The 19,908-nt window shown below is 44.7% G+C and overlaps 1 protein-coding gene across 5 annotated transcripts in view; it reads left to right on the top strand.

The window, feature by feature from the left end:
* The first annotated feature begins 687 nt into the window (after positions 1-687).
* Positions 688-19,908, top strand: part of GOLIM4 (golgi integral membrane protein 4) — a 93,052-nt gene continuing 73,831 nt past the window's right edge. For 2 of the 5 annotated variants that reach the window (XM_061637256.1, XM_061637255.1), the window contains exon 1: positions 692-1,703. In XM_061637256.1, coding sequence (XP_061493240.1) covers positions 1,517-1,703 — 187 coding nt within the window. In that variant the 5' untranslated portion in view covers positions 692-1,516. Of the gene's footprint in view, positions 1,704-19,908 lie in introns of all 5 variants that reach the window. The other 3 variants (XM_061637254.1, XM_061637252.1, XM_061637253.1) reach the window with 3 other exon arrangements.

The raw sequence follows: 19,908 nt of genomic DNA, 5'->3' as shown, positions 1-19,908 counted from the left end.
AAAATAAGTAGCCTTAAGTGTTCCTAACTCTGTGCTGGACTGTATTGTGTTCTGACAAATCCAAGTATCTGTTTTCATCAGTACTGTGGGCAAAGCTGCTGACATATCTGCAAATTAACCTCAATGAGATCTAGTATAATGTAGTAGCTTAGGATCTCAGACCCGGCACCTAGCATAGTGTCAGTTCTGTACCAGGTGAACATTTTTTTCTTAAAAAAATAAACAGCCACCCAACTATTGCTATAGTCATGCAGATATGATCAAATGATAAATCTTTTAAAATTCTCGCGATTACTATTAATACCCCTTTAATGGGTGACACCTTTAAACAGCGCACCCTAGGAAAATGCTAGGTAGGGAATATATATTAAAGAGTAGAGCTATCATACACGCACACATGCTGCCTCTCAGACCTGGAATGCATTCTCCTATCCACACCAACGATGGGAATAGAGATCACTGAACAGGCGAGGACACTCCCCACCTCGCACATCTGCCTCCAGTTTAAGAACTGCCTTGCTCCGCCAACCCCGCCCACTTCCTCAATTCTCCCGCGCGCTCCAGGCTGAGAAAAACGAAGGGGCTGGGAGAGCGCGGCGTTCCGCGGGCCAGATGGACACGGCCGGCGTCCAATGCGCTCAAGCGCTGCCGCCTCGAGGGGAGGGGAGAACTCAGAGGCTGTGCCCAATGAGGGAGCGGCCGGAGCGGGACTTCCTTTGGGGATCCCGCTGCAGAAAGCAGCCGAGGAGTGGAGGTGACACGTAAGTGGGGGGCTGGAAGGTGGCCAAGGCAAGGCAGGGGAAAGGGAAGTTCTTTCCCCGTCACTTTAGCAACAGCAACCAGAAGAAAGTAACTTTAGCCCCCGGGGGAGGGCAAGGAAAGTGAGCTGTAGAGAGATCTACAAAGGGAAACCTCGCTTTGGAGAACAGATCTTGGAGGACTCTCTCAAAGTAATACGGGCAGAAGCAAGGGAGGAGTTTGGGAAAAGACGGTCCCCGAACTGATCCGGGTTGGTTACACCGGGGAAAAAAAGAGAGCAGACCAGGAGAGATCTTCGTAGACTAACCTCAGGAATCTCCTTCGTCGAGATCTCCGCAAAGTACTTCGCGAGCAAGGGCGGAGCGGAACTGAGGGATGCCGCGTGTCTTCTGAGCGGCCGCTGTTGCTTCGGGTCTAAAGGTTTCATCCCCGGTGTATGTGGAAAGGTGGATTTTCTCCAGCGAGAGGGCAGAGGCCCTGGGAAGCGGTGCTACTCGTGACCCTAGGTGGCCCTTGAAATCCCACGCCCCTGCCCGGCCTGCCCGCAGCAGGACCCCAGATGCCTGGCCAAACTTAGCGCAGTCGGTTAAAGTTAGCGCCGGGGTCTATGGCAGCAGCTGCGCCAAGGGGCTCAAGCTGTCCGAGGCCCCTCCGCCGTTCGCGCCGCCGCCGGATGCCGCTTCGCGCTCTCTCTGCTGCCTAAGCGCCAAGCCTTGAGGTGGACGGGCACCTGGATCCCCGGAGGAAGGAAGGGACTATGGGCAACGGGATGTGTTCCCGAAAGCAGAAGCGGATCCTGCAGTCCCTCTTGCTCCTCACCGTGGTCTTTGGCTTCATCTATGGGGCGATGCTGTACTATGAGTTGCAGAGCCAGCTGAGGAAGGCTGAAGCTGTGGCCCTCAAGTACCAGCAACACCAGGAGGCCCTTTCTGCACAATTGCAAGGTAAAAGTTGCTTCCCAGGACAGTTCCTATGAAAGCTCCTTCTCCCCATTTTCATCATCTGGGGGACACTTCCCAAAGCTCTTCCATTTTTGTTTCCTAGCAGGCAAATTGTCTCAGGTCACATACACAGCATACTCTCATGCCACTTCAGCAGTCATGGCTTCCCCCAAAGGATCCTGTGAACTGTCATTTGTTAAAGGTGCTCACCTCACAAGATCTACAACACATAAAAAATGACAGTTTCCAGGATTCTCCATGGCTAATGCTCTAAATGTATTGTGTGGATGTGACCCTCATTCTGTAGCCAACATTGTTACACTGGGCTGTAGCTCTGGCACACAGATGTGCACGTGCATGTGCTGTTGAAATCAATGGGAGTTTTGTGTGTGCAGAACTCGGTGGAATTACAGTCTTGTTGTAGCATCAGTACTACTTTGCTGGATTAAGTCCTGGTCCATTTAATCCAGGGTAAGAACATAATAAAATGGCCAGTCTAGTACAGCATCCTGTTCTCACAGTGGCCAACCAGTTCTCCACGGGAAACCCACAAGCAGGAACTGAGTACAAGAGTACTCTTCCCTCCTGCGGTTTCCAGCAAGTGGTATCCAGAAACATACTGCCTCCAACTATGGCCAGTGCCATTGATAGCCTTATCTTCCATGAATTTGTCTAATCCCCTTTTAAAGCCATTCAAGCTGGTGGCCAATTGGCCATCTCTGCCTCTTGTGGGAGCGAATTCCATCTATGCACCTCCAATGTAGTTGGATGATAACCAAGTCAAAGAGAGAGAGAAGCCCTGTTATTCATTCTTTGGGCCATTCATAATTTTATGAACCTCTGTCCCCCAACTGAATCAGCAATAAAAGACAGAACTGCAGTCCTATAAACTTAACTCTGAGTAACTATGGAATACAATGGGACACCCTTCTATTACATTCATCTATTACATTTATGTCCCACCTTTTCTTTAGTGAGCTCAAGATAACATGGATAGATTTCCCCCCTGCTATTTTAGCCTCACAACAATCCTGTGAGGTAGGTTAGCCTGAGAGATTGTGACTAGCTCAAGGTCACCCATTGACTTTCAAGGGGATTTGAACCTGGATCTTCCCAGTCCTAGACCAGCACTCTGATTGCTATACCACACAGCATAGGATTGTGCTGTGAATTGATTATGGAAAGTGCTTCAGTCTCTTGATCATTTCAGGTGATTAGTTATTTGTGCAGCTTCCTCTATTTTCAGATTCCTAGAATTATTTTCAGAATTAGAATGTGAAAAGGTTGTAATGGTAAATTCAACCTTCAACCTTGGGAATCTGCTCCTTCATCCTTAGGGCCTTACAAGTTGAGCAAATGGGTACAGTATTTGTAAACATTTGGTTCAGCTGCTGGTGTTATCAAAATTTTCCCTTACAATGTAAAGGACACACAGTGCTGTGGTGATTGATGGTGGGTATAAATCACCTGCTTCCTGGTCATCTGATTAAAAAGTTGATAAGCAAAGAGAGTGTGATAACCCCCCCCTCAGCTGAGTAGGGAAGCTGTCTGCCTGTGTGTGTATATGGTGACCACGCCCACTGCTGTTACGCAGCCTGTGGAGGTTAGGCAGCCCTCGGGCCAAACATTATACGCCACCCCCTGCATTACCCAGTTGAATTTTCTGACTAGTTCTTGTTTACACTGAATCTTGTTGTGGAGTCACCTGTGGGATTCTCTCTCTCTCTCTCTCTCTCTCTGTATAGATACAGATATATTGCATGCTTAATGTGTCTTGGTTGAGTATAAGCAACCAGTACAACCTGGTAGCCCAAGGTTTAGATACTGAGAATGTATCTGGTCCCAGGCAGTTCTAACAAAAGTTTCACGAGACAGTAAAAAAGTTACAAGTTATCAAGTTGAAATCTTGGGCAGGCAGCAAAATATGAGATTAACATACTGTAAAGTGACATCTCATTTGGGGATTTTGTATCTAAATCCCCACGCACAATATGTATTTGTGCATATTTCTATGTGATGTTTGCCTCAGACAGTATGTTCAGTAACTCCGAATCTGTGGTTGCCAGATTGCTGCAACCCTGTGGAACCTCATCAGTTTGGGAAGGGCTCTTCTCATCTCCGTGGCTGCTGTCTGGAGATTAGAGCGGGTCTCAAGAATACAAAAGTTGTCCATCCGAGATTTTGGTTGTAATTAAAACAGGCAGACGGTCACAAAAACTGAGCACAAAATGTCTCTGTGCCAGGATGAATCCCAAAGTGGCTTGAATATACAAGTACTTCCTTGTGGAAAATCAACAATCGATATGCAAGCAACAGTTCCATCTGAATTGTTGCCTTGTTGTCACTTGGAAGTAGATACCCTTTCAGCTGCCATTCAAGAAGGCAATGAAAACAGCATTTTGATCAGGTTTGCAGTTGATTTGAGAATCTGTCATCTCTGAGCTCCAAACCTGCTTGTTGGAGATGTGTCAGGAACCAGCTTGGCATCAAATAACTTCGGCATCTAGTGATGTGTAATAAGCACCCTTTCCCCTTCTTTTGCTTTTGCAATTCTGGGCAGACAGCAAAAAATGAACATTTATGAAGTCATTGGTGGACAAGCATGTGGATCTGGTGGGTTTTGTTAGGCTTGGTTAGTTGCTAGTTGTAAGGCCTGATTTTTATCCCCTTTCTTAGTTTGCAGTGTAGTACACACCCACCTGAAAGTTAAATCCCATTGAATACAACGGGGCTGATGAGAAGACATGCATAGGATTATGCTGCTGCTGTTGTTATGTGACTTCAAGTTGATTTTGACTTTGTCTGTCTGTCTGTCTGTCTGTCTGTCTGTCTGTCTGTCTGTCTGTCTGTCTGTCTGTCTGTCTGTCTGTCTGTCTGTCTGTCTGTCTGTCTGTCTGTCTGTTGCATTTGTATACTGCCCCATAGCCGAAGCTATCTCATTGGTTTACAACAATTAAAAACATTAAAAACAAATATACAAATTTAAAAAGACATTTTTAAAAAGCAAAAATGCCTGGGAGAAGAGGAAAGTCTTGACCTGGCTCCCAAAAGATAACAGTGTTGGCACCAGGCACACCTCATCAGCAAGATCATTCCATAATTTGGGGGCCACCACTGAGAAGGCCAGCTTCCCAGCTTCCTGCGGAGGCAGCACCTGGAGGAGGGCCTTGGATGTTGAGCATAGTGTATGGGTGGGTTCGTGTTGGGAGAGGTGTTGCATCAGCTATTGTGGCCCTAAGCCATGTAAGGCTTTATAGGTTAAAACCAGCACCTCGAATCGAGCTCGGAAACATACAGGCAGCCAATGCAAGCAGGCCAGAATCGGTTTTATATGTTCGAACCGTCTGGTCCCTGTTACCAATCTGGCTGCTACATTTTGCACAAGCTGCAGCTTCCGAACCATTTTCAAAGGCAGCCCCATGTAGAGCGCATTGCAGTAATCTAACTTGGAGGTTACCAGAGCATGGACAATTGAAGCCAGGTTATCCCTGTCCAGATAGGGGCGTAGCTGGACCACCAACCAAAGTTGGTAGAAGGCACTCTGTGCCACTGAGGCTACCTGAGCCTCAAGTGACAGAGATGATTCTAGGAGAACCCCCAGGCTCCTTCAGGGGGAGTGCAACCCCATTCAGGACAGGTTGGACATCCACCATTGGGTCAGAAGAACCACCCACTAGCAGCATCTCAGTCTTGTCTGGATTGAGCCTCAGTTTATTAGCCCTCATCCAGTCCATTGTCACAGCCAGACACTGGTTCAGCACACTTACAGCCTCACCTGATGAAGGTGAAAAGGAGAAATAGAGCTGCGTGTCATCAGCATACTGATGGCAATGCACTCCAAAGCTCTGGATGACCGCACCCAACAATTTCATGTAGATGTTGAACTTATGGCGACTTACGGCGACCCCATGAATCGGCAACCTTCAATAGCATCCGTCATGAAGCACCCTGTTCAGAACTTGTAAGTTCAGGTCTGTGCCTTCCAATCCATCTCTTGTTTGGCCTTCCTCTTTTTCTACTCCTGTTTTCCCCAGCATTATTGTCTTTTCTAGTGAATCATGTCTTCGCATTATGTGTCCAAAGTATGAGAATCTCAGTTCCATCATTTTAGCTTCTTATGATAGTTCTGATTTAATTTGTTCTAGCACCCAGTTATTTGTCTTTTTTGCAGTCCATGGTATCTGCAAAGCTCTCCTCCACAACCACATTTCAGATGAGTTGATTTTTCTCTTATACGCTTTTTTCACTGACATCCATACACAGAGATTGTGAATACCATGGTCTGAATGATCCTCTAGTGTTCAGTGATACATCTTTGCATTTGAATTATGCTATTACTCTATTCTATATATGAATGGCTTGAAACTATCTGCTTTGAGCCTTTAGAATGGATGGGGCTACAAATTTAAATTCATGAAATGGAATCAATGAGTGCTTTTTAAAAAAAAGGATGTGTCTTATGATGGTTAGCTGTAAAACATAGTGTTTGAAACAGGGATTAACACACACACCCCAATTTCCTGGACCATATTGGCTCAAGTCTATGAGTTGGAAAAGATTGTTCTTGCTCATGGCTGACGTCATTTACATGCTGCTGACGTGATGATGAAATGTAAGATTGCTCTCCTGTGGTATATTTGTGAGAATTAATGTTCCATGAAGCAATACCAGGAAGAGGAATGTAGTTCATAATAAAACCGTCTGATTTAATATTGGAATTTGGTTATAACATAATGCTTGGAAACATTCGCATCACATCTTCTGAAAATGATTGTGTTGGAGATGAATGTTGGAAACATATTTTTGAGTGCTAGTAATTCAGCTAAGGCTACTCAAATCAGAGCATTAAATCGATGGAGCAATATAAATAAAAATTATAGTCATCTTACACATTCTATGTAGTACAGAGCTGACATTCGAGTATTTTGCATATATGTAAGCTCAGTAAACATGGGATAGCCAACTAATTGGTGGCCTGTGAAGCAATCGTGGCTGCCCCATTGCAGTTCTACCAAACTTTAACTAAGTTGTTGAAATGCTGCCCTTGCTTTCTCTTGGAAAGTAGGGGAATTTTTTTCTGAAGCTATTCCACACTCTTTGGATTTTGAAAGTAACGGCCAAGAAGCACACTTGCTCCATAATTGTGAAGGCTTCATATAAGGCCTTGACAACTTTATTGTAGACCTGACTTTGGGAAGGGCCATAACTCAGTGACAGCGCCTCTGTTTACATGCAGAAGGTCCAGGGGCGTCACTACCGGGGTGCGGACGGTGCGGCCCGCACCCGGGTGTCACCATGAGGGGGGTGACACCCAGAGCCACCCCGCGCCATTGCCCGGCAAGGCTGCTCCAACTCCTCCTCCTCGGAGGCAGGCGGGCGAGACTGGGAGCAGCGTTGGCGGGGCAAGGGAGGCGCGCCGGCATTCCCAGGCCTTCTCCGGCTGGGTGCCCCTCTGGCGCATGCCCTCCCAGGGGCATGAACTGGGTGGCTGGCCTCGAGTGTGCGCTCACGTGTGCATGCAAACCCAGCCACCTCGTCCATGCCCCTGGGAGGGCGTGCAGCGGAGGTCCGCACCCCCCCGCACTCCCGCTAGTGATGCCGCTGAGAAGGTCCCAGGTTCATTTCCCAGCGGCTCCAGGTAGGCTGGGAGAGAGCCCTGTCTGAAACACTGGCAAGCCACTGCCAGTTAGTGTTGAAAATACTGAGTTAGAGGAACCAAGGGTCTGCCTTAGTAAAAGGCAGCTTCCTGTGTTCCTATGGCTACCTATGAAGAGATCATTTGGGTAGGAAAATGTACTCCTGATTTCCAGATCACTGAATGTATCTGGAATGTAGGCTGGTCCCTGATGTAAATCCAGAATAGGGATTGTTTTTGCAACTCAAAACCAGGTTGATCTAGGACAGCGTTGCCCAACCTTTTTTGACCCAACACCCCTTTGCAAAATCTTTCTGTGCCCAGCGCCCCACTCAGATTAAGTATATGCCAATGCAGATATAGGAGCTCTTTTTTATTTCACAAATCCTAAAAACATAAGCAAAAACTAATTAAGTCCACGCAGTATGAACCAATAGAATACACTGTGTTACTTAACAACAAACTCATTCAGTTTACTGGCATTGTTTCGTTAAACAAGTTCATTTATACATCACAGAAACAACAGGTAGCGAGTGTGTCCCATTCCTGAAGAAAACCAGCGAATAACTGACTGTCTGTGTTACCTGTTTGCACATGGCACTCATCTGTTGGAAGAATGCACCCTCCACCAATACACCCAGTTTATCAAACACTCTCGTGATTAGTTCCAACATCCCTCAAGTCAGCATCGGAACATTACCTAGTGCTGGGCTGTGGCTAATATCCCCATTCCTTGATATGACACTGGCCACTATTCAGAATTTCTTTACTAAAGAGCACACACTATTTATAGTGTTATTTCCATGAATTGAGACCATTAAATACATTCTAACTGGGGACAAAACAGTTAAAAAATTAATGATTTGTGTATTAAATAAAATTAAACTTAAATGCTTCAACTGTTGCATCAGACTGCCAAATGTCAATGCCCCCTAATGAACCCAAACGCCCCCCTAAAGTTTGTAGTCACACCAATGCCCCCCTAAAAGGCTGTAATGCCCCCCAGGGGGGCGCTACCACCCACGTTGGGAATCGCTGATCTAGGATGATGTCTTTCTTGCTTATTTATGAGAGGCTGTTTGGGTATGTGGTTCCCATGTTTGGGAAATAGGCAAGTTACTGGTTCTGAAGAGCAGGTCCATAGCTTAGGGGTGCTCCTTGATTCATCTTCATCACTAGAAGCTCAAGTGTCCTATGCTAGGACTGCCTTTTACCAGCTTTGTCTGGTTTGTCAGCTGTATCTGTTCTTTGACAGGGACAGCCTGACCACTGTAGTCCAACCTCAAGGCTGGATTTCTGCAATGCACTCTATGTGGGGCTGCCCTTGGGCCTGGTTTGAAAGTTCTAGCTTGTGCAAAATGAGGCGGCCAGATTGCTGATGGGGGCACATGGCTGACAATTTGTGAAACCACTGTTAAAACATCTGCACTGGCTGCCCATCTACTGCCAAGCCAGGTTCTTGAGTTAATTTACAAATCCCTGAACAACTTAGGTCCTGGGTACCGTAGGGACTCCCCGACCCCTTATATCCCAGCTTAATCACTGAGACCATCTGCTGGAACAGCGCTGGTTCTGCTCCGAGCTGGTGAGGCTCATTTAACATCAGCATGAAATCAAGCATTCAGTGTTGTTGGTCCAGTTCGCTGTAATGCTCTGCCAACAGATGCCTTCTGTTTTAACCTTTAAACGCTGTTCTGCCAGGCTTATGCATGCAGTTAAGATGCCTCTTTGCATTACATGATTTTGTTTTTACTGTATTTTTATTTATTTTTATTATACGTTTTTTATTTGTCGTTTGATGTTTTTTGAAATGAAATAGCGGTAGACAAATATGTTTATAAATAAAAATAAATGCCACAAAATGAATCTGGGATTATTAGCACTAATATGTGAATCTTAATGTTGACAAAACTTTGGATTTTCTCTGAAAAATATATAAGCTAAGTGCTGTCGTCATGAGCATTACGAGTGTTTGGAGGCCCCTTTCCGTGGTGAAATATCTATATGAAATACCATGTTTGACCAGTTACATTGTAACTGTTATTGATTTATTTATCAAAATTTATATACCGCTTAATTGTGAAAAACCTCTTAAATGCTTTAAAGAAATGTATAGAGATATATTTGCTGTCTTTTGGGGACATACAGTTGAATCTTGGCAATTGTGAAAACTCACTGTTACTGAGTTCTTGGAAAGTCACAAAATTCACCTGTGAATATTGATATTCACCAAATTCAGGACATTTACTGTTATGGGTTTTAAGATCTTAAAACTTGCATGGATGACTGAGGCTTCAGTCCTATGCACACTTCCCTGGGAGTAAGTTCCACTGAACTCATGGAGACTTACTTTTCAGTAGACATGCCTAGTATTGTGCTGTTATGGAGGAAGTAAAATGATGTATCCTTTCAGCTATAGGTTAGTTTCAGAGATGGATGCAATTATTGTTAACACTAAATGGTGATTTCTGTATGACGTAGGGTATTTTATTAGGATGTAGCTGTCCACCATTGAACATGCATGTGTGAATGAGCATTGCCAATAAAATATCAGAAATCAAGCTTTTGAATGCTCTCACATCATCTCAGATGCCATGCCTTTCAACAGAGCCTGTTTGCATGTTAATCTGTGAGTTATCAAGTGTTCAGTAAATCAAGCAGAACAAAATGAAGGGGTGTGAGAGGATGTGAGTGGGTGAGAGAGAGTGGGTGAGAGAGAGTGGGTGAGAGAGAGTGGGTGAGAGAGAGTGGGTGAGAGAGAGTGGGTGAGAGAGAGTGGGTGAGAGAGAGTGGGGGTGTGGGTGAGGGTGTGGGTGGGTGAGGGTGTGGGTGGGTGAGGGTGTGGGTGAGAGGGGGTGTGGGTGGGTGAGAGGGGGTGTGGGTGAGGGTGTGGGTGGGTGAGAGGGGGTGTGGGTGGGTGAGAGGGGGTGTGGGTGGGTGAGAGGGGGTGTGGGTGAGAGGGAGAGAGAGAGAGAGTGGGGGAGAGGGAGAGAGAGAGAGAGTGGGTGAGAGGGAGAGGGAGAGAGAGAGAGAGTGGGTGAGAGGGAGAGGGAGAGGGAGAGAGAGAGAGAGTGGGTGAGAGGGAGAGGGAGAGGGAGAGAGAGAGAGAGTGGGTGAGAGGGAGAGGGAGAGGGAGAGAGAGAGAGAGTGGGTGAGAGGGAGAGGGAGAGGGAGAGAGAGAGAGAGTGGGTGAGAGGGAGAGGGAGAGAGAGAGAGAGTGGGTGAGAGGGAGAGGGAGAGAGAGAGAGAGTGGGTGAGAGGGAGAGGGAGAGAGAGAGAGAGTGGGTGAGAGGGAGAGGGAGAGAGAGAGAGAGTGGGTGAGAGGGAGAGGGAGAGAGAGAGAGTGGGTGAGAGGGAGAGAGAGAGAGTGGGTGAGAGGGAGAGAGAGAGAGTGGGTGAGAGGGAGAGAGAGAGAGTGGGTGAGAGGGAGAGAGAGAGGGTGGGTGAGAGGGAGAGAGAGAGGGTGGGTGAGAGGGAGAGGGAGAGGGTGGGTGAGAGGGAGAGGGAGAGAGAGAGGGTGGGTGAGAGGGAGAGGGAGAGAGAGAGGGTGGGTGAGAGGGAGAGGGAGAGAGAGAGGGTGGGTGAGAGGGAGAGGGAGAGAGAGTGGGTGAGAGGGAGAGGGAGAGAGAGTGGGTGAGAGGGAGAGGGAGAGAGAGTGGGTGAGAGGGAGAGGGAGAGAGAGTGGGTGAGAGGGAGAGAGAGAGAGAGTGAGTGGGTGAGAGGGAGAGAGAGAGAGAGTGAGTGGGTGAGAGGGAGAGAGAGAGAGAGTGAGTGGGTGAGAGGGAGAGAGAGAGAGAGAGTGAGTGGGTGAGAGGGAGAGAGAGAGAGAGAGAGTGAGTGGGTGAGAGGGAGAGAGAGAGAGAGAGTGAGTGGGTGAGAGAGAGAGAGAGAGAGAGAGTGAGTGGGTGAGAGGGAGAGAGAGAGAGAGTGAGTGGGTGAGAGGGAGAGAGAGAGAGAGTGAGTGGGTGAGAGGGAGAGAGAGAGAGAGTGAGTGGGTGAGAGGGAGAGAGAGAGAGAGTGAGTGGGTGAGAGGGAGAGAGAGAGAGAGTGAGTGGGTGAGAGGGAGAGAGAGAGAGAGTGGGTGGGTGAGAGGGAGAGAGAGAGAGAGAGTGGGTGAGAGGGAGAGAGGGAGAGAGAGTGGGTGAGAAGGAGAGAGGGAGAGAGTGGGTGAGAGGGAGAGAGGGAGTATGTGTGGGTGTGTGTGTGAGAGGGAGTATGTGTGGGTGTGTGTGTGTGAGAGAGAGAGAGAGAGAGTGAGTGAGTGAGAGAGTGAAACAGCCATAAGAGCCAGTAAGTGATGGGATATAGAGTGATGTTTATGTATCTATAAATCAGTGTAATGTAGGCTTTTTATCTCCTGAACATATGGTGATGCCCTTTACTGAGTCAAACTATTGGTCTTTCTAACTCAGTATTGTCTGCTTTGGCAGTGACTTTCCAGGGTCACTATCAGAGGCTTTTTCCTCTGTGTGGACATATTAGCAACTGATAATCTGCATTTATTATGTCTCCAAAATATTGTCCCAAATTGAAACATTTTAAAAAGGGACAAACCTATGTACACCAAACCACTGTGTACCCAAAAGATACACAGAATCGTTTTGGCTCAGGACTGGCTTTCTGGCAGATGGATCACTTTGGCAGGCTGTCATGTTTGTCGAATGTATTTGGATAGCAGTTTCTGGAAATGAACACCATGTTCCTTTGTGAAGTTAAAATTCAACAAGTCTGTGTCCCACTTCTCACCTCCCCCCATCCCACCAGTTTGCTTTTGCCTATTTGGAAAATAACAGGGCCCTAAAATTTACAGGTATGGGAATCTTTGGCACGTTGTTGTCTTCATCTTAATCAAATGCCTGGCAGGTATTTTTCTTATCAAAATAGGCAAATGCACAAAAGGCTATTGCACAGAATCAGTCAGTCAGAAGACTAACAGATCATGGATCACAGAGCAATTTATCTGAGAAGGCGTTCCCAAGATAATTTAATACACATTAATTAAACTCTCATCATGCTCTGTCAAGTCTTTTGTTTACTCAAAGAGATTGAAGAAAAAAGATTTACCGGAAAGAGGGACTCACTTTCTGACTCTACTACAGCTTTTGTAAGGTGGGGAGAAGTGATCCTGATCTGCATTTATCATCATCATCATCATGTGCACATGAGAATGCAGCTGTTGAGATTATTTGAAGACTTGCAGCTGAACATTGGGACAGATGCCATTGAGAATCACTCTGTGCTGAGTTGGGACAGATATGAAAGTTTTGCCTGTGATATTCAATCTGTGGTGGCTCCTTCATGTATGTAGTGTTACAGATTATCGCTTGATGTTGCAATCAAGTCATTAACTCGAATGTGTGGACCAGTAACAGTTCTGTTCCATACCAGCCCAACCTGCATTAACTGGTTCACTTCTTTGCTGTTTTATAAGATTTCTCTCTGCTTTGTCCTTCACTTGGTCATCGCTCTGCATCCCTCAGGACCACATCAGTAAGCAGAGGATAACCATGGCGGGGGGGGGGGGGAGAAGGTAACAGGAATGCTGTAAGCATGAATGCCTGTCCCGGCTCACTGAACAAATACCATGGGAATATTCTTCTGCTGTACCTGTGTTAAAGTGTAATAGGAGAGGGATATCTACCACTGAAAAGACTTGCTTGTGGTGTGTTAATTTTTTTTTCTGGTACTAAAGTCATGCGGGTGCATGTTGTATGCATGCAGGCACATAAATTGCATTGGTACAATTCTTATCAGTGGACTGGGCTGTTGAGCTACAGAGCCTGTAAAATTCCACACACACACAACAAAATGCAAGATCCTATTTTTAAAAGAATGTAATCAAAAGCTCCAAATGCCACTTGGAGAAAAGCCAAATCCTGCAACCTCTCTAAGTTATGTGAATACAAAAGTAAGGTTTTGTATCTGACTATTTTGCATAGTTTGTTCTGTTTTCCCCAACTGTGGAGAAGGGCAAAAAATTGTGTACAAGACTGATGCCAGACATGACACAGCAGTGGGACAGGTAGGTGGGGCATGCAGGTGGGTGTACCTGAGAGCTCCCTCTCTGATCCGTGGCATGGTTGGGAGCTGATGCTGCCATGGATCGTGGCATGGGAGTGCTACTGCACCCTAAGGATGGGCCTTCAGGGGCTCCTCTGGGCTGCAGGGGCTGGCTGCCCCCCCAAGCACTGGCCCTGCTTGTGCAGCACACTGAAGCCCCACTCAGACAGTTGTTCAACCCGCTCTTGTCCCTTACCTGGTTTCTGATGCTTTACCCAACATTGCCAGTTTGTTTTCTAGTCAAGCTTTTCATCCACAAGTAGGGATGGGTGAATCTGTCCATTTTGGTTTCTCATTTTCCACAGTCTTAAGTTCAGTTCTCTAACTCACAAATTTGTTTTAAAAAAGTCCTCATGAAGATTCATTGGCATTTTAGTGTGCATTTCTCCTGACATGCACTTTTTTCTATGCAATTTTGCCTAATATGCACATTTTTGCAAAGCAGTTTTCTCTACTGCAATGCATTTTTGTATGGTAATTTCACTAATACATGCATTTATATGCATGCTGAACCTCAGTATAGATGCACATTAATTGGCTGGAGAACTGTGCTGCAAAATTCAGAGAAATGCAAATTTCCAAGAATGGCTGTGTTTTGGTTGTGCTTTTGTGTATTGTTTTGGAAAGTATGGAATAGGTATGTCCGCCTTTAAATGTGAACTGAATCTCTGCCGCATCCCTACCAACAAGTGCTATTTAAAATTTGCCACAAGAAAGAAAATATTTATCTATTAAGAAGTGAGTTGAAATCAAATCAATTTTTATTACAGACCATTGAGTCATCAGATAACAGATAATATTGTAACCTCATTTTAAAAAAATATAAGTGGAATATATATAAATAGGTGAAATAACACTTTAAAAAATTACAAAGGACCAAATAACACACAGTTGGTTTGGAGACTAGCAAACAGTCATGAATGGTCTCATACAAATAGCTAAGTTCAGGAATTTGGCCACTTGCTCCATAATTGACTTGTTAGCACCTTAAAGTAATATAAGGGATTAGCTAGAAAATAGTTTATATAGAATTTCTTCCTATTTATCTATTAAGAAGTGAGTTCGCGGCATTAGAAAAGAATTACCCCACATAGCAAGGGGGCTTTCTCTCAGGTAAATGGGTATAGAACTGCAGCCTTAAAGGATCAATTACTGTGCCCAATTTATGCAGACGTCAGCGGGATGAAGACAGTGCCATCTAAGCAGATATTGTTGCATGCAAGTTTGTGGCAAAAATCTATAAATAGTTCCCTATACTTCCTCTATTACCAGCCTGGCTTTACCAGTTGCTCTTTTGTGAAATGGATACTGATGTAATTTTGGAAGTGCAGGAATGTTAGCTCAGTTTGCTAAATGCTTTAAATAGGAATTATTCCATAGTCTTGAGGAAGAATTAAAAACCCTGCGGGGCCAAACTAGCTCCAGGGAATGTGATAGCGTAGAAGGTCTAGACAATGACCACATCATTGTCCAAATAAAAGTGGGTGAGCGGATGATGAGGCAGGAGTAGGAGAGTATCTAAAAATAAGAATAAATAAAAGGCATAAAATGCTTCTAGTTTACCACCCATGAAAGAGTAAATCTCTGTAAAAAAGAAGTGCCATTATTTTTCCCTCTCACACAGCCGTCCTGAAATTACCTCGTAATTTCCCCCTTGGTTTGTTCTTAGACTAGGCATTCATTCTGTCTACCAATTTCCAATGTTTGAAGGGCATTGCTTGTTTTGCTTTAGATCAGATAAGGGGAAACGTTGGTTGCTGAACTACATCTCCCATCATCCCTGGCAATTGGCCATGCTTGCTGGGGCTGATGGAAGATGCAGTTCAGTAACATCTGGAGGGCCAAAGGTTCCCCCACACCTGATTTAGATTGTAAGTCTGTGGCAGAATTCCCTAATTGGATGGTCTCCAAATATTTTGGACTACAACTCCCATCACCAGTGACCATCGGCTATGTTGGCTGGGGCTGCTGTTGTTGCAGTCCAGCAACATTTGGAGGGCTTCAAGTTGGGGGAGGTTGGCCTATGGGCATGGCGTATTAACTTGGCAATTGTATAACATCTAATGTTTGGGGTGGATGGTGGTGGTGGTGGCAGCGGTGGTGGTGGCGGCAGCTGTGATATGCAGAAAAGCTTCAGCATCTGAAAATGTCACCTATGTATCATTTTCTGCATGGAAACAACACTGTGAGAAAAATCCTGTTTCACATCAAAGGTCCATACCATCCAGCATCCACTTTCCCACAGTAGCCTACTAGATGCATAGAACGTCCATATAGCCATTGATCTGGATTGGGGAGTTGGACTTCAACTCCCATCAGCCCCAGCCAGCATGGTCAGGGATTATGGGAATTGTGGTCCAATACTAACAACATCTGGACAACCCCAGGGGTTCATCTGAAATTTTTAGAGTGCCATGGATACCATACTGTCCGCTTCCTTCTCTTCCCCATTCAGTTAGGTCACTCTCCCATCCCATCCCAGATGGAAAGGAAGGACATTATTTATTATATTTATGTCTTACATTTATATCCCATCTTAACTTCAAGGAGCTCGAGGTCGTGTACATGGTTCTCCCCTCCCCATTTTATCCTCACAACAACCCTGTGAGGTTAAGAGACAGTGACTGGCCCAAGGTTGCCCAGTGAGCTTCATGGCATGTGTGTTTTTCATTGGGTTTGGGTAAAAAGTTGGATCAAGTAGAATTTAAACAGTTTCTCTTGAAGATTCATGATTTTACAAGGGGTCCCTGAAATACCAAATGAAAGCTTACATTGGAAGACTCCATAGTAAAAGCCACAGCACACAAAAAGTTAGGGATATGTTTTAATCACATTTTTGCTTTTACTTGTATGGCTAAGCCAAACCATGGCTTAGCATGAATGTACAAACAGTGATATGCAAACTAGGCATGTGTCTTGTTGCAGTAAGGCATTTTATGCAGGCAGTTACTGGGCTGTGTTTTAGGCTTTTAAAACTTAATCCCGTTAATATGGCAGACTCAAAGCTTTGAGGAAATTTGAGTGTTGCCTTCATCTTCTGGAAAGATGGAAATTTTTCTGATTAGATAAGAAAATGCTTGTGTGGCTAGATAATTCTTTATTGCCGGATGTTTGACAAATCAATTTCATCTATCTGACCAGTGAAGAACCACAAGAGTTTCACTGTCCATATCAGCACAATGTCTGCGAAGCTAATGAACAGCCTTTGGCCCAGTCACCTGTTTCAAGTAAAAATTGTCTTCAGGTGACAAGGCAGGGAAGTTTTATAAGCTAGTGTGGGGTCTTGATTGCAAAGTCCCTAGTGTGATCTGATAAACTGCGTCCTAAAATATTTATTTATTTATTTATTATTTAACTTGTATATCACTTTATATTTCAGAAAAAGTGGTTTACATTTCAACAAAAATCAGTATAAATGCCATGTTCAATACAGTTGGTAATAATAAGAGCAACAATAATCCACATTTTAAGTAACATAATTGAGCAATAAATCTCAAAACAATGTACATAAAATGAAAACAAGGTGAATCATATACAAAACAAAAAAGAATATAACTATTATAAAATATATCTAAAAATTCACATGAATATTACAAAGAAGTATTCTCACATCTGATAATGCAGATCAGAAAAAAAATATAAGTTGTCTTGCATTGTATTTTTAACATGGCTGTAAACCACTAAACCACATGGCTGTAAAATATGGAAATTTGGACTGTGTTTCACATGATGCTGTAATGCAGGGGTTCTTAACCTGGGGCCATGGACCCTTAGGGTGTCCATGGATGGACTTCAGGGAGTCTGTGAACTGGGCACAAAGAAAAGTATTTTCAAATTGTAGATTGGCAACCCCTGGGCTCCATAGCTTTCATCGGATTCTCAAAAGGGTCCATGAACAGCTACCCAATTTCCCTGCTTTTTAAAGTTTGATAGAAATACCTGTGGTCTATAGGTACGTTCTTAAACCACAGGGTTTTTGCCTGTTAGTGAATATGATTTAGAGTTTAACTCAATCCTTCATCTATTGTAACTTCTTTTAACTAAGATGTACCTTCAAAGTCTTATACTTTGATGTTAGATGGATATCCAGAAATTTCTTTTATGCTGATATGCATTCCTATTTTTCTGTTTCTGCAATGTTGGCTAAGAACACCTAGAATGCATTTTATTAGTTGTAGTGTGCAAGACATGAATAAATGGCACATATTATAAGTATGTCCTGCTGTGTGAAGTCTGACTCCCAAATAGAAAATTTCTGGTACCTCCCAAGACTCCAGAATTCTTGAGTGGGGTCTCCTCTACCACCTGCACTGGACGACTGCTGTTGATACCCCGTGAACTTAGGTGAACTAACTTTTGACATACAAGGACTCTATGTAGACATGGAGGAAGGGAGAAAGCAAGAACCCTCGACCCTGTGCATTCACTGGCAAGGGGTGTGTGCCTTGCCAGTATCAGGAGGAAGGGTGGAATATAAATTTAATAATAATACCAATTAGTTTCTGGTGTTGACTTATAAAGCCTGGTATGGCTAGGACCCCAAGTCCTCAAGGACCTCTTCTCTCCACATGAACCAACCCTGAGCCTACGTTCGGCATCTGAGGCCCTTCTCTGTGTGCCCCCTCTGAGGGAGGTGTGGAAGATGGCAACACAAGAAGTAGACCTTCTCAGTGGTGGCCCCCTGCTTATGGAATGCTATACTCATCATCTATTTTTAGGCACCAGGCAAAAACATTTGTCCTAGGCATTTGGCTCCTAATTTTGGAGGACTTTTGGAGGGCTCTTGAAGTTGTAGCCTCTTTTAGGGGGTGGTCCGTTCCATTGCTGTTAAATTTATGTGTTTTTTAACTTTTTATTTTGTTTAAATTTTTATACTGGTTTAAACTTTTTTTATTGATTTGTTAGTCCCTTTTGGTTCACTTTTGTCAAGAAAAGTGACTAATAAATTCAATTAATAATAATACTAATAACACCAGTGCTGCTGCTGCTGCTGCTACTACTACTACTACTAATAAGGTTTGCTCCTAGCTGTTGCAGTGGTTTGGTACCAGCTGCTGTCACTAACAAATGACAACATAGAAAATGGTAAACTGCTATCTGCACAGTGGCATTCTTGGAATATCTGGCAATATTTGACCACAGTAACATGAGTGGTCAGTTGACAATGTCTGACCAGTTAATTGATCACCATGCCAACTTTATAGTTGGCACCATGGAACTTTTAGCAGCAGTAGATGCAATTAGTGTAAAAACAAGCAGGACACCCAATAGTAAATCTTGTCACTCTATTGCTACCGGAAACTGATGTCTAGCAAGATCTGTATATTGCACACCACTTCCAGATTCATGACACTGTGGGGTTATTTTATTATTATTTATTTATTATTATTTATTAAATTTATATACCGCCCGACTAGCAATAGCTCTCTGGGCGGTGAACATAAAACAACATAAAAATACAATAAATAACAAAACAATACTAAAATACAAGCAACAATCCAACACAGTAAACATTTTTAAAATTAAATCAGTATAACTTAAAATGCTTCAGAGAATAGGAAGGTTTTGACCTGGCGCCGGAAGGAGAGCAGAGTCGGCGCCAGGCGTACTTCCTCAGGGAGACTGTTCCATAGTTCGGGGGCCACCACTGAGAAGGCCCTAGATCTTGTCATCACCCTCCGGGCCTCCCTGTGAGTTGGAACCCGGAGGAGGGCCTTCGTAGCAGAACGTAGTGCACGGGCCGGTTCATATCGGAAGAGGCGTTCCGCAAGGTATCGTGGTCCCGCACCGTATAAGGCTTTATAGGTTAATACCAACACTTTGAATCTAGCCCGGAAACATATTGGCAACCAGTGTAAGCTGGCCAGAACAGGTGTTATATGCTCGGACCGCTTGGTCCTTGTCAGCAATCTGGCCGCCGCATTTTGCACTAGTTGTAGCTTCCGAACTGTCTTCAAAGGTAGCCCTACGTAAAGCGCATTACAGTAGTCCAAACGTGAGGTTACCAGAGCATGTACCACTGATGTAAGGTCCTCTTTACTCAAATAGGGACGTAGCTGGGCTACCAACCGAAGTTGGTAAAACGCATTCCTAACCACCGAGGCTACTTGAGCCTCAAGTGAGAGGGAAGAGTCTAAAAAGACTCCCAGACTACGAACCCGGTCCTTTAGGGGGAGTGTAACCCCGTCCAGGACAGGGTATATATCCACCATCTGATCAGAGAACCCGTCCACCAACAGCATCTCAGTCTTGTCTGGATTGAGCTTCAGTTTGTTAACTCTCATCCAGTCCATTGTCGAGGCCAGGCAACGGTTCAGCAAATCGACAGCCTCACCTGAAGAAGATGAAAAGGAGAAGTAGAGCTGCGTGTCATCAGCATACTGATGACAACGCACTCCAAAACTCCTGATGACCTCTCCCAACGGCTTCATGTAGATATTAAAAAGCAGGGGGGACAAAACTGACCCCTGCGGGACCCCATATTGGAGAGCCCGCGGTGTCGAGCAATGTTCC

The sequence above is a fragment of the Rhineura floridana genome, chromosome 7 (genome assembly GCF_030035675.1).
Source record: "Rhineura floridana isolate rRhiFlo1 chromosome 7, rRhiFlo1.hap2, whole genome shotgun sequence".
Classification (NCBI taxonomy): Eukaryota; Metazoa; Chordata; class Lepidosauria; order Squamata; family Rhineuridae; genus Rhineura; species Rhineura floridana.
This window is presented reverse-complemented; position numbering and strand designations above follow the sequence as displayed.